This window comes from Gadus chalcogrammus, chromosome 19 (genome assembly GCF_026213295.1).
Source record: "Gadus chalcogrammus isolate NIFS_2021 chromosome 19, NIFS_Gcha_1.0, whole genome shotgun sequence".
Lineage (NCBI taxonomy): Eukaryota > Metazoa > Chordata > Actinopteri > Gadiformes > Gadidae > Gadus > Gadus chalcogrammus.
Window position 1 is genome coordinate 4,321,891 of NC_079430.1, and position 17,500 is coordinate 4,339,390.

The 17,500-nt window shown below is 43.1% G+C and overlaps 2 protein-coding genes across 2 annotated transcripts in view; both read right to left on the minus strand.

Annotated features, from left to right (window-relative positions):
• LOC130372800 (uncharacterized) overlaps positions 1-1,119 on the minus strand; it is an 11,142-nt gene extending 10,023 nt beyond the window's left edge. Inside the window, exon 1 of the mRNA XM_056578959.1 lies at positions 823-1,119. Within this exon, the coding sequence (XP_056434934.1) occupies positions 823-889 (67 nt within the window). The 5' untranslated portion in view covers positions 890-1,119. The remainder of the gene's footprint in view (positions 1-822) is intronic.
• A 6,009-nt stretch (positions 1,120-7,128) lies between these two features.
• Positions 7,129-17,500, minus strand: part of dcc (DCC netrin 1 receptor) — a 52,357-nt gene continuing 41,985 nt past the window's right edge. The window contains exons 17-30 of the mRNA XM_056578960.1: positions 15,682-15,863; positions 15,190-15,328; positions 14,733-14,840; positions 13,324-13,518; positions 11,234-11,266; positions 10,867-10,932; positions 9,996-10,161; positions 9,304-9,566; positions 9,059-9,172; positions 8,757-8,879; positions 8,302-8,492; positions 8,160-8,238; positions 7,880-8,016; positions 7,129-7,515 (exon numbers count right to left, since the gene is read on the minus strand). Of these exons, the coding sequence (XP_056434935.1) occupies positions 7,426-7,515; positions 7,880-8,016; positions 8,160-8,238; positions 8,302-8,492; positions 8,757-8,879; positions 9,059-9,172; positions 9,304-9,566; positions 9,996-10,161; positions 10,867-10,932; positions 11,234-11,266; positions 13,324-13,518; positions 14,733-14,840; positions 15,190-15,328; positions 15,682-15,863 (1,886 nt within the window). The 3' untranslated portion in view covers positions 7,129-7,425. The remainder of the gene's footprint in view (positions 7,516-7,879; positions 8,017-8,159; positions 8,239-8,301; positions 8,493-8,756; positions 8,880-9,058; positions 9,173-9,303; positions 9,567-9,995; positions 10,162-10,866; positions 10,933-11,233; positions 11,267-13,323; positions 13,519-14,732; positions 14,841-15,189; positions 15,329-15,681; positions 15,864-17,500) is intronic.

A 17,500-nucleotide genomic window follows, 5' to 3' on the forward strand; every position in this document is an offset into this window, starting at 1 on the left:
AACAAAATCCATAATGTTTAAGGTATTTACTCTTGAAGACACAATGACTCAAATCTCGAAGACAAGGTAGATAGAAGAAGCGTTTTGACAAATTTCAGAGTTGAAAAAATGAGCTGTTACACACATAAAGCTGTTACTATTATTGCACCCTCAATTTTGTACAGTTTGAAAAGCTCTAAGGAGTGTCTTTGTATGGTTCACTGAACAACGGTAGCTCTACTGCATACGAGGGCCTCTGAAATCCATTATTACCTTCCTAACCTTCAAAAAAGATTTTTTAATGTTGAACTTGAAGTCCCAAGTCCTCAATGTGACACAGAATATGACTTGTTGAGAAATAATCAATAGCTCATTCGAGAGGATATCCAAACCTGACTCAATACTTTATGAGTCAGGTTTCAAGGCGGCCAGCTACCCTTGAGAGTCACAGAGGGAGACTGAAGCATGTCAGCAAGAAGTGGGGACTAGTTTTGCAACAAATTCTTCATCTATTTGAACAAGTGGGCTTCTTGCAACAGGCAAGAGTATCAGTATCTCTGTATCACTTAGATGTTATTTTTTTATGTCTTCTGTTTCATCTGCCATTATTCTGAATACCTCTGTATACCTCTGTACCTCTGTTTACTTTACTTGATTTTTAACTGTTGTTTGAACCATGACTTCCAGAAAACTAAGAACTCCAATCTGAACCGCTTTGCTTTGGTATTCGGCATTCTGACTAGACATCACCCAATGTTTTGTGTTGCAGTTAAGTCTACCCCTATGGTCTTAATATAGTCACAGTCTGGGTTCCTTATTTAAGGTCTCTAGTTGTGTACCGACCTGTGGCTTGACATGGATGGCCAACCCCCCTCTTGATTGGTTGCCTTCTTCTAACTCCTAAATCCATGGGATGGATCAAACACACACTCTCGGCTCTGTGGACGGCTGAATGGCCTACTAGAGTAACGACCTGCAGCCTCTTCGGCGTTTGAACATTCAAGCTACTAGTGGATGTTGGACCACCCCGACTGGAAGCTCCACCTCCTGCCCCCCGGTGACCGGGCTAGGGCTCCGGTCATGGCTGCAGTGGTCTCTCTGCATTTGGAAATATCTGGGCAACACACCCATGTAATCATTCATCACCCCCCCATAAATGGTCATCTCATCCTCTCATCTCATCTTCAACCGCTTATCCGGGGTCGGGTCGCGGGGGCAGCAACAGGTGTTGCTTGACCAGCTCTGACGGGGGGAACCCAAGGTGTTCCCGGGCCAGTGTTGAGATATAATCTCTCCCCCTAGTCCTGGGTCATCCCCTGAGGTCCCCGCCCCGCTGGGCGTGCCTGGAACACCTCCCTAGGGAGGCTCCCAGTGGGCATCCTCACCAGATGAACCACCTCAACTGACTCCTTTCTAAGCAGAGGAGCAGTGGCTCTACTCTGAGTTCCTCACGGATGACACGGAGACACCAGCCACCCTCCTGAGAAAAAACGTTTTGGCCGCCTGTACCGACAATCTCACACAATCTCATAGGTGAGGGTAAGATCGACCGGTAGATCGGGAGTTTTGCGGTCCGGCTCGGCTCTCTTTTCGCCACAACGGTGCCGTAAAGCGGATGCAATACCGCCCCCGCTGCTCCGATTCTCCGGCCAATATCACCCTCCATCGTCCCCTCACTCGCGAGCAAGATCCTGAGGTACTTAATCTCCTTCACTTGGGGTGATGACTCATTTCCTACCCGGAGTAGGCAATCCACCGGTTTCCTGCTGTGAGTCATGGCCTCAGATTTAGCGGTGCTGATCCTCATCCCAGCCGCTTCACACTGGAGGTCACAGGCTGATGATGCCATCAGGACCAAATCATCTGCAAAAAGCAGGGATGAGATCCCCAGCCCACCGATCTGCAACCCCTCCCCAATATAACTACGCCTCGATATCCTGTCCATGAATATCACAAACAGGTTGGTGACAACAGCCGAATCTGACTTGCTGCCGAGAACACAGACACAGCTCTCGCTTTGGGGGTACAGAGATTGGATGGCCCTGAGGAGTGTCCCACTCACCCCGTACTCCCGCAGCACCTCTCACAGCATCTCCCGGGGGACCCGGTCATGCGTCTTCTCCCTATCCATAAAACACATGTAGACCGGATGGGCATACTCCCAGGCCACCTCCAGGAGCCTTGGGAGAGTGAAGAGCTGGTCCGTGGTTCTGTAAAAGGTTGTGTTCTTTAATATGTCAGTTGCAGAAGATGACGGGGAACAGTGACAAAAGCAAAATTTATCTTTAACACACTAGGAACAGACTTAATTTGAGGGTTATTAATAGTTGAACATTGCATCAAATGCAAAGCAGATTTGTTCAACAGTAGGCTCATATGTTTGTATCTAAATCTTGTGTAACTCATTTGTTCTCCCTCCTCCATTCTCTCTGCCTCTTTCTCCGGACTGGTTTTCTCATCTTGATGTAACCCTTCATGTCCTCTCTCTCCAGGTCTTGTTCTGATGGCTCCCCATGTCTTCCTCTCTTCCCAAACATATGTACTAAGCGAGAGGAATGTTTCAAAATTCAGATGAGAATGCTTTTCTACAATTTCTTTGATACATGGTAGTTTCAGGAACCCCATGTAATTTAGGACCTAATTCGTTTTAATGAGGTAGTGCCGAATGTCATCTTTATGACTAACAGATAGGACAGAAGGAGAACAAGAGGTGACTGTCACTAATGATTACCAACTGCCAGCAGAATTTGGCAATTGACTAGCAAATCTTAAGTACAAACATCATTTATTTGAAAGCGGATGACTCCTAGATCTATTCCTGTTGGACTCCAACAACACAGCTGGTTACAATTACAATTAGGTCATTTAGCAGACGTTTTTATCCAAAGCGACATACATCGGTTAATACGCACAATGCACACCGCCGGTTGAGTCAACCAAGCAAGGCGACAGCCAGCTCGTCAGGAGCAGTTTGGGTGAAGTGTCTTACTCAGGGACACATCAACACTCAGGTAGGAGGAGCTGGGGATCAAAATAGCAACCTTTCGGTTACAAGACAACTGCCAGCCACATAACGTCAGCCCAGTGATGCTGATTAGACAGGGGTAGGAGGCAGAGGGAAAAGCTACAGGTTTGCACACGTGTAATGAGCCATAAAGGTTAGGATGTAGTTTCTAGGACCATGTTGTAATATTGCAGGAAATTAGAGGGCAAATGTTTTGATTGCATCATATGGAGAAATATAGTAAAACATATGCTATAATATGTAGGCCTCAGATTCCACTTGTGATTTTAAGTTATTTTTCAGCAACTACAATGGGTTCTTTCGTTGATTTTTCAATTGTGTGGCAATTCGTTTTTGTTGGAGCTGTGTCAAGTACAGGGTTTTTATTTTTCAGTGGTTCGTACAAAGTAAAAGCACCCCCATCCGCTCTCGCCTATATTGCTGGGCCTGTCGGCATCATGTAACTCCCGGGCTGAAAGTGAGTCCCAATCTGGCTCTGGTGCAGACCCTCCAGTGAGCCCTGCTCTTCTCACTGGTTCATCATCTTGCTTCAAACACCAGTACAGACATCTGCTGTCACATGATAACGTAACGGGGACATGCAGTTTTGTTGATATGTGCTCTCTGCAACTTTGTAATATCTTGAAAATGTGAACATTTCAAAATCCGAGGAAGAGTCCAGATGACGACTGTTTAAGCATCCCTACACTTGTTTACCAGTGCATTATACAATTGATAAAAAAAATGCATTGATTGCTTTTAAAGTACGTTGCGGGCTGGCCCTGAAATATATCACTGCTTTACTAACACTGCCTGCTTTATATATTGTTATATATTATTATTATATACCTGTATGTAACCATAATGTGTGTGCGGATGTGTCTATTTTCGTACCTCAATGTTTGTTTTGTGATGTTATTACAAATAGTTACAACCAGAGGGCAGTTAAAACCTGCATATTCCTTTGTTTATTTCTACAAATCACTATTGCAGGCCTGTCTGTTTGTAGTATTTTCTTTTCTTTTTTCACAGTACTTCTAGGGTAGTGCACTTAAAGAGTATTATCATAGTAGCCTACTAGTGTAGAACCAGAGTTGTGAAGGAGCATACCACTGTAGAGAGTACTAAACTCTGAAGGTTTCAAACTCTGAAGGTACGATAAAACGTACAATCAAATACGATGAATAATAAAATAAGCATGTTAACAATGAGTTTAATAAGGTTGAAAAATGCTTTAAAATGATAATCAACTAAACCAAGACAAACTACAATTAAAACAGAACTTGCTCTAGAAGTTTTTACGTGTTCTAGGTATTTAACATCAACGAGTTAAAGATGTTTAACGTGTTCTCGATGTTTAAAGCTAGGGGAGGCGATTTGGAGAAGCCATGATTACTACTGGCCTGCTTCTGCCTCAGATACCATATTTATGTATTATTTTCTCAAAGCATTTGATTTATTGAATGCTGTTGGGATGTAAAGACAATTTAAACTAATATTAGCATAATAGCATAATGTTAAAACCTTAACATTAAGGTTTTCTAGATGGTTTACATTGATGTGTTCAAGATGTTTAACATTGACGTATAGTATGTTAAATGTTAATGTATTCTAGATGTTTAATGTTACAATTTTCTAGAGGTTTATAATGTTCTAGATTTAATGTTTATGTTTCACGTGTTCTAAATGTTTTGTGTATCCTAGGTGTTTAATGTTAACATGTTCATCATGTTAAACGTGTTCTAGATATTTAACTTTAACATATTCTACAAATTTAGCTTTAACATGTTTTAAATGCTTGACGTTAACATGTGGTAGAGGTTTAAGACCTGGACTCTTGTAGAAGATTGTGCTGTTCTAATGTTTAACATAAGCGTTCTAGATGTTTAACATATTCTAGATGTTAAATGTGTTCTAGATTTTGTTGTTTTAGAGGTTTGCCGCAATGCAGTTGTTAATTGTGTTCTAGATACTTAATGTTAACCTGTTGTAGATGCTACAGTGGTCTAGATATTATCTGTGAACATGTTTTAGACATTTGCCATTCTAGATGTTTAACGTGTTACAGCTGTTTAACGTGTTCTTGAGGTTTCCTTTTAACAATTTGCCAACCGAGGGCTCTTTGGCCAACTCGTCCAAAAGCGCAAAAATATCCAGCATTAAAGTATTTTGGGTAATAGATAATATAAATATTGAATACAATAAATCAAACAGACTTTTCTTCTCAAAGTCTTGCTATTCGGACATTTGTCGCTATAAACCAGAAACTGTACATTTTATTACTTCCAGAATCTTCCTCATCACCATCATCATCATCATCATCATCATCATCATCATCATCATCATCATCACATGGTTTAAAGGAACATTTCGTCAACATCTCAAATCTGGGATATTAAGCACAGTGACCGAGCAAAAAATAAATAAATATAAAATAAATGAATAAATTAAACAAAAATCTGGTAAATAAATGCAACACTAAAATGAGAAAAAGCAAGCACACATTGGGCAATAGGTACATTAATCAAAACCATACAAAAGGTACAGCATTTAAATATAGTTATATAAAATAATTTAATTTAAAAATAAAAGCAATATTTGTTGAATGTGGTAACAAGTCCTGATGATAATCACATCTGTTCCTGCAAACAAGGCCAGGAAAACTATGCGATATATTTTCCATACTTGAAACATCTGTTCCTTTGGGCATAATAATAATAATATAATTATATTAATTATAATAACAATAATAATAATAATAACAGTCATAGTAATAATAATAATAATAATCATACTTGGTATCATAATAATAATAATAGTGGTAATAGTGATTATAGTTTAATAATAATTATAATAGCAATAATATCGTCACAATGCAGGTCTCTGAGCATGAGTCTCATTCTAGATGTGCAGAAAATAATATTTAAAAAAGCATAAAATGCCATTTAGCATCACCACGTCGATATCAGCCAATAGGAACACACCACTGTCAACCAATAGGAACACACTGATATCAGCCAATAGAATAGCAGTATCAGTCAAATGGAACACACCAATGGTGAGTCTTGACCTATAGGAATAGAGATAATCAGCCAATGGGGACACACCAATATCGACCAATGGGCAAACTGATATTGGCCAAACAGTGACAAACTACAATTCTGTCCCTTTAAGTAGTATTTAAGTCAGGGTTTCAAACCATAACCTTTATTCTCTTCAAAACTACCAGACATGGACTGTAAATGTAAGAATATAAATGTCCACATTTCTTCCAACATTCTAGAAACACTAAAACACACAAAACAGCGATGTGTTAACTAACTCAAACTCAACTAACTAGTTCATAGATCTTGAAAGTGTTTATTCTACAGTGATATCATATTGACACCCTATTTATTTAACAAACTGATGTCTATTATCGGTATTGGTGTGTCCTTGAAAATGGGTATTCCGTTTTCCAAGATATTTCTACATAGTAACAACTCATCTTCATCTCAATTTTCAACTTCTTCTTGATCATCGTCGGCATCATCATCCTCTTCGGGGTCTGACTTATATAAATATCACTATTCATCCAAACAATCTATCGACCAATAGAAAACAGATTTAAATGGAGGATTGTAATATTTACAACTGTCTGCTCCTCATCCTCACACCATGATGAGTCAGGGAGATTATTACAAAAACAAACAGACAAACAGTTTCAGTTCATTTTCTGGAAGAGAAACAAGAGGAGAAGAGTTTGGCATCTTTTGTTTGTTTGGATTCACAGTTTGGGTTCTCGCAGTTTGTTGTCTGTCAGTTTCAGGAGGTGTTTCGAAGACCTTCTATGAAAATGATCCATGTTGGACGGGATTGGTCAAGAGGTTCAGGTCCAATCCAATCTGGGGGTTAAGGTTTGTCTGACTTCCTGTGCGGCCCACAACGCACAGGAAGTAGAGCTGGACCAGGTGTCACCTTGGTGAACAGAGGTTTTTGTTGGTTATTATGGGCTGGTCCTGGTCTCCTTGGCGTCCACAAGCCTGGCCATGGGGTCGTCAGGGGGTGGGGGATTGGGTGGGGGCGGGTTCACTCTGCAGCCGTCTTTAATTAAGAACGACGCGGGGGGCCTCCCTTATGAATATTGTAATGTGTCCTATGTGTTTAGTAACGATATTGTTTTAAACGTTGATAAGCAAGGCAATAGTTGGCCTAGCTTTCTAGTTGACTCTCTGCCAAGGCCTAAGGGTAGGGAACGTTTACTCCTACAAGTTTCTTGTTCTGACGTGCGTTCAGGCAGGCAACGCAGTCAACAAAGCAAACGCCAGTTCAGGAATCACCCGGTGTCGTTTGGAACTGAAGATGGCCGCCGAGTGAATAAGGCTAATGGGTTGGGGAGGGGAAAGGGTTCTAGAAGGGTTCTAGAAGGGTTCTAGAAGGGTTCTGAAGGGTTCAAGAGGGTTCTAGAATGCGGACCCTGTGATAGCGTTGAGCTGTTTCATGAGGCCCTCCAGGCTAGCCATCTGCTCCGAGAGATCGTCCTGCTCGTAGACCTGATGGGCACAGCATAGCATTGTTTACCGAATCGTGATTTAGCAAAGAGTAGTATAGCAATGCGTTGTTTAGCATAGAATAGTTTAGCCTAGCAAGGTTTAGTATACCATAGTTTAGCATAGTATATCATACCATAGTTTACCATAGCAAAATGTGATTTAGTGTTGGGTGGTTTAAATATAGCAGATATAGCATAATGTAGTTTGCTGTACCATGTAGTGAGCATAAGATTAGTGCAGTGTTGTGTAGCTTAAAGAGCCTTAATGAGGCTGAGATTTAATCTTTACATTTTAATGAATAATAATGAATGTTTAATTAACTATGAATGATTTCTCAGAGTAAATATATTCAATCTTTACTAACATTAGCCGCGTCTTCTGTGCACACTTGCTTGCTCCCCCCTCCTTCCTCCAGGAAGTCTGGTGCTGTTGGCACGGAAACCGGAAGAAGCGGCGAGCGAGCCTTTCCCGCCTGGCCGAGAGACGCCGTCTTAGTGGACACTGCGATGGACCCTGGCGAGGACAGGCATGAAAAGAATAAGAATAAAAAGAGTAAAGAAGGAAGGTGACAGACACGCCCCCCACAACATGACGACAGTACAAAGTTGTCCACGTCACCGTGGTAACTGGGTATGACGACCTACCGGGCGGTCCCGTCATGGTCGTGTACACCTTGGGCTCCAACATGGCCACCATGGGCGGGGGCAGCAGGGGCGGGACCGACTTGCCTCCCCCGCAGCAGCTGCTGCCGGGCGACGCGGTGACGCTAGGGCTAGCGGCGTTAGCATTGACGAAGCTCCGCAGGGGGTGGCTCGGTCGCACGCACGCTGTCGGGATCGCTCGGGTGGTCCCCGCGGCAACAGTGACACCGTGATTGCCCTGGGCTTCCTCGACGACCAAGGGTTGGGCGGGGCCAGGGGCGTGGGCGGTGATGTGTGGGGGCGGAGCCTGTTGTTGCAGGAGAGAGTGGGCGGGGTCTGACGGCAGAGGGAGACAACGCTCATTTAGAATGCAAGGTGCATTATATTATATCATAGAACAGATTTGACATATTATGAGCATTATATGGTGAATAGTATGCTCTATGAACAACATATTTACACATTATATAATATCAGTATTATATGGTCCATTTTATGCTACATGAATAACGTATTTAAACATTATATTCTATGATATTGGTATTTTATGGTAACTAGTATGCTATATGAACAATAACTATGATAATGATGAGTCAGTACCTGTACCGTAGCCTCTGTCCAGGGTCAGGCTGGGTAGGGGCATGGATCTCAGGGTGTACTGCCCGTGGGAGAACCCCGGGTACTGACCCTCCAGAGAGGGGACTGGGATGGCACTCACCACCGCTGGAGAAGACAACACAATGTCAAACACTGAGGCACTCAACCCAGTTAGGGTCCATAAAGGTGTGAAACGGTGGTCCTTCCTGAGTAGACCAGTCTTTAGGGCAGGTATTGAACCGCGGTGCATGCTGGGTAGTGTAGTCCTTACAGGGGGTGTGCACACTGTGCAGTGTGGTACTCACAGGTGTTAGCCGGCTGGGCGTCCATGGGGATCATCTTCCCTCTGGTGGGCCTCCGGGCCCCCATGGGGCGGTCTAGAGTAGAGATACTGCTGGAGCCGTCGTCCCCCTCGGCTCCTGGGAACACACACACTCACTCAGTATGTGGACCCTCTGATGATACTGTGTATATATATATAGATATACACACAGTATAAAACTTATAATTATATATATATATATATACACATTATATATGATGTATTTACCAGAGTGGCTGCTCTTGCTCCCAATCTGGCTCTCTGATTGGCTGTGGGCTACGTGTGGGAGGTCCTGGATGTGCTGGAGGGGTGTGTCACACCCAGAGGCCCCGCCCTCCCCTCCGCCCAGGGAGCCTGGCCCCGCCCCCGCGCTGCCCTTCTCCAGGGCCTTCATCTCCATCTCCTCGTGGTGGATCCACAGGTCGGGGGGCCGCAGCTCCTTCTGGCTGCCCTTCCTCTTACCCCCGGCACTGTGGTGGGTGGCTCGCTTCCTAACACACACACACACACACACACACACATGGTTACTGCAGCCAATGCTCTGCTACACACACTCACAGATTGTTACTGCTACACACACTCACATACACTGGTAGACTGATAGAGTGACAGTGACAGAGTGACAGAGTGAGAGATTGATTGATGGACTGATAGAGTGACCGTGACAGAGTGACAGAGTGACAGAGTGACAGAGTGACAGAGTGACAGAGTGAGAGATTGATTGATGGACTGATAGCGTGACAGTGACAGAGTGACAGAGTGACAGAGTGACAGAGTGAGAGATTGATTGATGGACTGATAGCGTGACAGTGACAGAGTGACAGAGTGACAGAGTGACAGAGTGACAGAGTGACAGAGTGAGAGATTGATTGATGGACTGATAGCGTGACAGTGACAGAGTGACAGAGTGATTTCCTTACTTCCGCTGCTGGTGGGAGGAGCGGCGGGTGCATATTAGTGCGACCACCACCACCATCACCATGGCAACCGCTCCCACAGAAACCACGACGACCACCAGCATGTTGGCGTTGTGTTGGGGCGTGGCACTGCCTCCATGGGGCGGACGCATCTGGCCAATGGGAGGGCCTAGAACACACAGGGGAGGGACTCAGTGACTCTCTTTGTTTCTTTTCCTGTCGGTAAACTATTCATTCAGTAAGTCATCCAGTAGCCTCACAAATCAGACTCAAGCTATGAATCTAAATTCAGATTTGTAGAGCTAAAGTCTGGTTGTAGCTCAGATCTGGGTTTCACTTTCTTTTGCTCATATTTATTTCATTGTTCATGTTGTTGGAGACGGGGATCGGCAAGCACGTAATTGGCCAACACAAACTCTGCCAGCCGTGTCTTCAAATCAGCACAGTCTAGCCGGCCCCTAGTCTAGACATATACTCAGTGAATTAGAGCATTAGTTATCTTGGCTAGAACGTATCTGTGACTAAATGTGAACAAGGCGTAGCTCTGGCTCTTGCAGTTCCTTCTCTTCCAGCCAGAGTCTGGTCTGACCACATCGTGTCTGCTGCATCATACCAGGACTTCTGGATCAGCCATGACTACCAGTCATAAAGTACATCTACTAGTCGCTAGTTAGTAGGCCAGTAAGTCAGTTAGTTGGCTAGTAATTCAGTAAGTTGACCGGTAATTCTGTTAGTTGGCCAGTAATTCAGTTAGTTGGCCAGTCATTTAGTTATGTGACCAGTCATTTAGTAAGTTGACCCGTCATTGAGTTGTTTGGCCAGTCCTTGAGTTAGCTCAGTATGTGGGTGAGTCTTGAGGAGGGGCTTGTCTTACCATTAATGCTGCTGTGGTCAATCAGGTTTCCATCAGGGGGCCAGTAGGCGTGGTCTCCCCCCCTGCCTGAAACAACAACAGGAAAACACAGATCATAAATAACATAAAATATTGAATAAATTATAGATCATAATAAATACATCATAAATATCTATTCATGATATTAATAATATTAATATTAATAAAAATAACAATAATATTATATAATAACAACTATTATTATATCTATCTACCATAATAATGTCTTAATAATCGAATCTCTTATTGTGTAGTAAATTGTAGTTATTATCAATTATTGAAATATATAATATATATATAACTGTATTATTATTATGATCATATATAGATTTCTAATTCATCAACCAACCTTGATCATTGGCCATCTTATCTGGGTGCTCCACTGTGAAAGACAGACAGACAGAGAGACAGACACGCAGACAGACAGGCAAACAGGCCGTCGGACAGACAGATAGACGACAGGCAGAGAGACCATCAGACAGTCAGACAGACAGAAATAAATGAGACCGACATACTCGACAGAATATTCATTGATGTCTCAGGTTATTGTTTTTCGATAATAACATAAATATAAAAATAAAGAACATAAATATGAATACATAAATATTAAATAACATATAGCATATAGCATATATATGTATATATAGCAGCCAACCATTTGGGCTAATTTAATTTAGCCCAAGCACAATAGCGTAAGCTTCAATTTACGTTTGATTGACAGGTGCCCTGACACGCCCCCTTCATATGCTTCCCATTTGGGCTAAATTAGTTTAGCCCAAAGGCTGACCTTGGATTTAGCACAGTAGCTACAGTACAGTGACCTTCGACCGATCACACCACAGTAGCGCAAGTGCAGTATGGCGTATGTGTAGTGTTTTTAAACGTTTCTATCATAATTTATTTATTTAAATAAATGAATAAATTTTAAATGTATCCATGAAATTTTGTTGTTTCTGTAAAACAAATTAATTAAATGCTGACTCATCTATCTAACATTTTATTAGTACGCAGTGCATTACGGAACGCACTGCTTTTAGTGTCAGGAGTGCGGTCAGAATATGGGTGCATTTGTAAGCGGGTCAACAACGTTTCGTATCGAAACATTAAAAAAGCATATGTCTAAATAACCCAACATGACGTGACAAGTGTGTAGAGAAAGTGGCCCCTCTCCCAGCAGCATTTCAGCGACAGGCAGTAACTAAAAGGTTCTCTAAGGAATCGGAAATGATCAAATTTAATGTTGCATGCAACATTGCCAAAGAGGAGTTGCCATTCACCAAATTTAAATCCGAAATTATTCTCATGAAGAAAAATGGATTAAACGTCAACCCAACGTATAGCAATGAGATGGCATGTGCACAATTCATTGCGGTAACAGGCGACACCTTAAAGCAAATGATTGCGGACGTAGGAAACGCCACATACATGTCCTTCATGATTGACGGCGATAGACAGACAGACGTCTCTACCAAAGAGTGTGATCGTCTACAGCCGCATTTTGGGCCAAGGGAGACCGGTCAACATTTTAATTGTTTAATTCTTTAAGCACAAAATTTTGCTCAATGTTTTAGTTTGAAATGTTCAATTTCAGCTCAGTGAAGCACTTTAAACAGCTTGTTTTTCTTTTTATTTATAATTGTGCTTCAAATAAAGACACGCATTTCTCTACACCTTATTCTTGTTTAAAAATCATTCACATTATATGAAAGTTATTTACAGAGATATAAAGGTGACCTCATGGCGTCTGGAGCCCTGTGAAGTATTGATAAATGCAATGCATTCGTTAGCCAACCCACCCAAAATCACAACCAGCCGTCACTTTATATACATTTAAAGCCCTCTAGCATTGGCGGTCCTGAAGTCTACATTTATATATATACTGTGGCATCCCGCCACGGAAGCCTCGGCCTGGACAGGCCCGGGGTATCGTAAAGGACTGGGTATACCACCCCCACCCACCAGCCGGCGATGGAGAGCAGCCCATTCGGCTCCCCAATCAGGGTGATTGGTTGACACCTGGCCGAAAGCGGAGGGGCCATCTTAAAAGGAGGACCAGCCCAGCACTGCAGGGGTCGGGAGCAGAAAGGAAGGGCTCGACGCACGAGAGAGCAGCTAGAGGCCCACGGAGGCCCTAGAGACCGCGTCTCCTTCTTTGGGGTGATGGTTTCAAGTTGACTGTTAATAAATGCCCACAATGGCTTTAACCTTCACCAAACGCGTCGTTTGTACGTGGATTCCGGCTCAACCGAGCACCGGGATACCACAATACGTCTATACACCAAGGATGCATAATATGTATCCTTGGTGTATACGTATATATAAATGTACACTTATATATTATATATATATGTAAATATATACACCCAGGACTACCCTTGGTGGTCATGAAGTGTACATTAAGATGTTAATAAATATGTATATTAATTGGTAGGCCCCTACCCTTGGCGGTCCTGAAGTTCACAGGCTCTGAGAGGGGCCCCAGGCCCTTGGTGTTCTTGGCCTGGACCCTGAAGTAGTAGCTGGAGTCCAGGCTGAGCTCCAGAACCTGGTGGGTGAGCCGGTCTCCACCCAGGGTCTCCATCACCCACTCATCGATGGGCGTGTTCTTGTCCAGGGTGTAGTACAGGGTGTAGCCTGCAGAGGGCAGCAGTGTCACCATTTTCTCATTTGATTCCACATCAAAGCTACAATATTGCCGCGTTTCCACTGCAGGGTGCGGTACGGTTCGGTTCGCCTCAGTCCAGTAGGGAGGGGGCGGTATAGCCAAGCTCAGTTCCGAGGTCGCGTTTCCACCGCCGACAGTACCCTTTATGGTAGGCCGGATGTCGATCGCCGCGGCAGCTACGTAAACATCGTGACATCATAGCAGCGCGACACAGTGTAGCCTGCTCAATAAAAACAATGGAAAAGTTGAACGCGACACATTAAACCGTTCCTCACTGCTCCATCAAGCTCCCTCTGCACGTCTTCCTCCCCAAGAATGCAGAGGAACGTTTCCACCTCCTTGTTCGCCCAAGCAAGCGTTTTACGCGACATGTTCATTGTAAAGAATAATACCTCGAGGCTACTGTTTGTTTGTTTTTATCCCCACGTCGCCCGGATCAACGGAGGGGGTGTGTAGCTCGAATTTTCCGGCACCCTTTCAGGCGTCTCAGTACCCCAACGGAGGAGTACTGAAGACGAGGGCAAAACGAGTACAGCTCAGTCCGGGTCACGCCCACTTTTGGCGGTGGAAACGCAATCCGTACCGCACCTTTGCGAACCGAACCGTACCGCACCCTGCAGTGGAAACGCGCCATATGGTAGCTCAGCCCTCCCTGTTCCGACTCCCTCTAAACTCCACCTCTCAAAAAGGGAGGCTTTCTAAAAACTTTCTAAAAAGCATGAGATTCCTCTACGCTGTTGAGTCTGAGTATGTTTATTTCTTATTTTGCGTTGTACCTCGCGGCAACTTTAAAGTCATTGTGGTTCACTTATTAAAATATGGTAGAACACACGATCCTTCAGGTTAATTGAAGGTCATTTAGGTTAATTCTGGATAAGGACATTCTTGCAACAAGGTGAGGGTAGAAATTGACATTCATATAAACTATAAATATAACTATAAAATATGAAATAAAATACAATGAAAAAACAGTATCAACATAAAATATGAAGAATACAATCAAGTGACTAGAACTACAAGAGTAATTCTAGTACCTATCAAAGCATACCAAAGCATAAAAATGTAGCTCAGGAATAGAACTACAAACGTAGTTCTGTTCTAGAAGTTCAAACATAGAGCTGTACCTGAGCTACATTTACATACGTGTGTGTGTGTGTGTGCACGTGCGTGTATGTGTGTGTACCTGTAATCCTCCCGTTTGCCTCCAGGGGGGGCTGCCAGCTGATGAGCACGGCCCTCGGTCTCCCCTCGCGGCTGATCACCGTCAGGTCCTTAGGGGCGGAGCTAGGAGCTACACAGCACCACAATAAAAGTCTGAGGGGCGGAGTTAGGAGCTACAAATCACCACAATAAAGTCTTGGAGGGGAGGTAGAAGCTACACAGCAGAACAATATAAATCTTAGAGGCGGAGCTATGAGCTACCCATCAACACAATAAAAGTCTCAGGGGCGGAGTTAGGAGAGACACAGCACTAAAATATAATCTTTAGGGGTAGCGCTAGGAGCAACATGTCATCAAAATAAAAGGCCACAGTTAGCTTTTTTATTTCATGCAATAAACCCAATAATCATTATTTTGTAGCAGTGCTGATGTGATTAGTGTGTGAGTCTGTATATGTGTGTGCGTGTGTGTGTCTGTACCGGCTTCGTAGGTGGTGGCATGTGCCGTCATACTCCAGGTACTTGACTTTCGACCCTTGGTTACCATGACTGCAAAGTCGTACATGGTGTTGGGCTTTAGGCCTGTTACAGTGTGGGTCAACGCGGTGGTATCAGCAGACTGCCAGAAAACACAAACACAAGAGTCCTCACTTTACTTATTTCCTCACTTTAAAAATGCACCAAAGGTCCCAACCAGTTTTTTTTGACAGCCACCGGTCCTCAATTAATACTATACACTACACATTGGTCCTCACTTTAGACTTTACAAAGCAGCCCTCATTTTACAGTCTACACACTGTTACTCACTATACATTTACAAAGCTCACTTTATAATTTTATGCTTCACAAACTGGTCCTCATTTAACACATACAAAGCAGTCTTCACTCAATACGCATTAGCTAGCTGGCAGACCAACACATAATATTTTTTGCCATCTAGCCATCTAGCTAGCTCGACAAGACGGACCATACCTTGTACTTTCCACTGGAAGAGTAGCTGGTCTTCCACTTGACGGAGTAGAAGCGCACCTCGACCGTCTTGGCGTTACGACTGAGGGCGTTGTCGGCCCAGGACACGCGGACGGCGTCCGGAGACACCGCCGCAGCCTGGACCCCCACCGGCGGGATCATGGAGTTGGGCGAGGAGGAGGATTCTGTGACAGGGTTCGGGTATTTGTCAAAGGGGTGTAAGAGGTCGTCGTCGACACCGACCACATCCAGGGGGTCTAGGGGGTCTGGGGGGAGGGGACGGTGGAAGAGGTATGTGTGCGGGATGTGAGGGAAGTGTAGTGAGACATGGGTATGTTTGTGTTTATGAGGACATTCAGGGTGTGTTTGGTGTTTATGGGGACGTAACCAACGTTTTGTTTGTGTGTGTTGACGAGATCCATGATTCAGTACATGGGTAAATACAAATAAATTAAAATAAAAATTATATATATATATGTATATATATATATATATATGTATTTTTATATACATATACATGTCACATGATTGAAAATAATATGGGTGTTCACATACAAAAACACGCACGCACACATCATGGGAGTTGCATCATGGGGATAATCAGATGAACAGATGAAAGGAGAAGTACAACAGAAATGGAGAGGAAAGAGAAAGGACAAAAGGTCAGACAACTGGAAAAGAGCTTGCCCTAGTTCCACATGCTATAATTCTACAGTTATATAATATATATTTATTATATATTATATTTGTTCATGTTTGTAATCCTTTTTAAGATTAAGTTTTAGTAGAGCCCATTAGCATCATTATTTGCCGTTAGCGATTCTGTTGCCGGTAGCAACATTAATAATTGCTTGTAATGACCTGTATTTAGATAGCTATGAATAGAGAGCCGTGTTGTTTGTTAGACAGGTGATGCCAGCATGTGAAGGAAAAGGAGTTCAGGTATCAGACACTGACACAAACCACAGCCTCTGATGGCATAGAGCAGGGGTCAGCCACCTTTTCAACATGCAGTGCCAGTTTGACATTTTTTCTCGTTGATGAGTGTGCCTTAAGCAACAATATATTAAAAATTAAGCTGAATTATGACACAGCGACCAAAAACATTTCCAGAAGACCTGGAATTGTATTATTTCCATATAGTCCACAATCATGGATCAACATTTTAAATGTTTTTTTGGTTGTTATATTTGCAACATGGGCTAACAGATGATAACTACATATGTCCCATCTTAAAACACAATTTTCAGAAACTCATTCAAAAACATTTTTGCACTGTGAGAAATGTAAAAAACGAGAATATATGAGAATGTTGGAAACATCCACATCAATATCTTTAAGACATGTACAGCTTTGCAAAACCATGTGAAGGCGATGCATACAGGCCACTTGCAGCAATATTTTAAATATCTTCTTCTCTGTTACTCACAACATAGGTTTAAAAACTATTAATTGATCCCATTTCAGAACACTGCTTTCTGTAACTAATTTAAACATATTTGCACTGGGAGGAAATGCCCAAAACAGAATAAAGTGAAAAAAAAACTTTTTGGTAGTAATGATTATGCTGCCCCGTGCCAGTGGTGGCACGCGTGCCTAGGGTTGCCGACCCCTGGCACAGAGTATTAGCAGGTTGGGCTAAACCCTAACCCAATATTATACGATATAATGATGAAACCAATACACATGCCCAGATTCAAAGACGATTTAAGGCAGGCGTTGGATTTTAGGGTTAAGGGTAAAGGTTAGGGTCTAAGGGATAGGGTCTAAGGTAAGGGTTAAGGGTAAAGGTTAGGGTCTAGGGGATAGGGATCTACGGTAA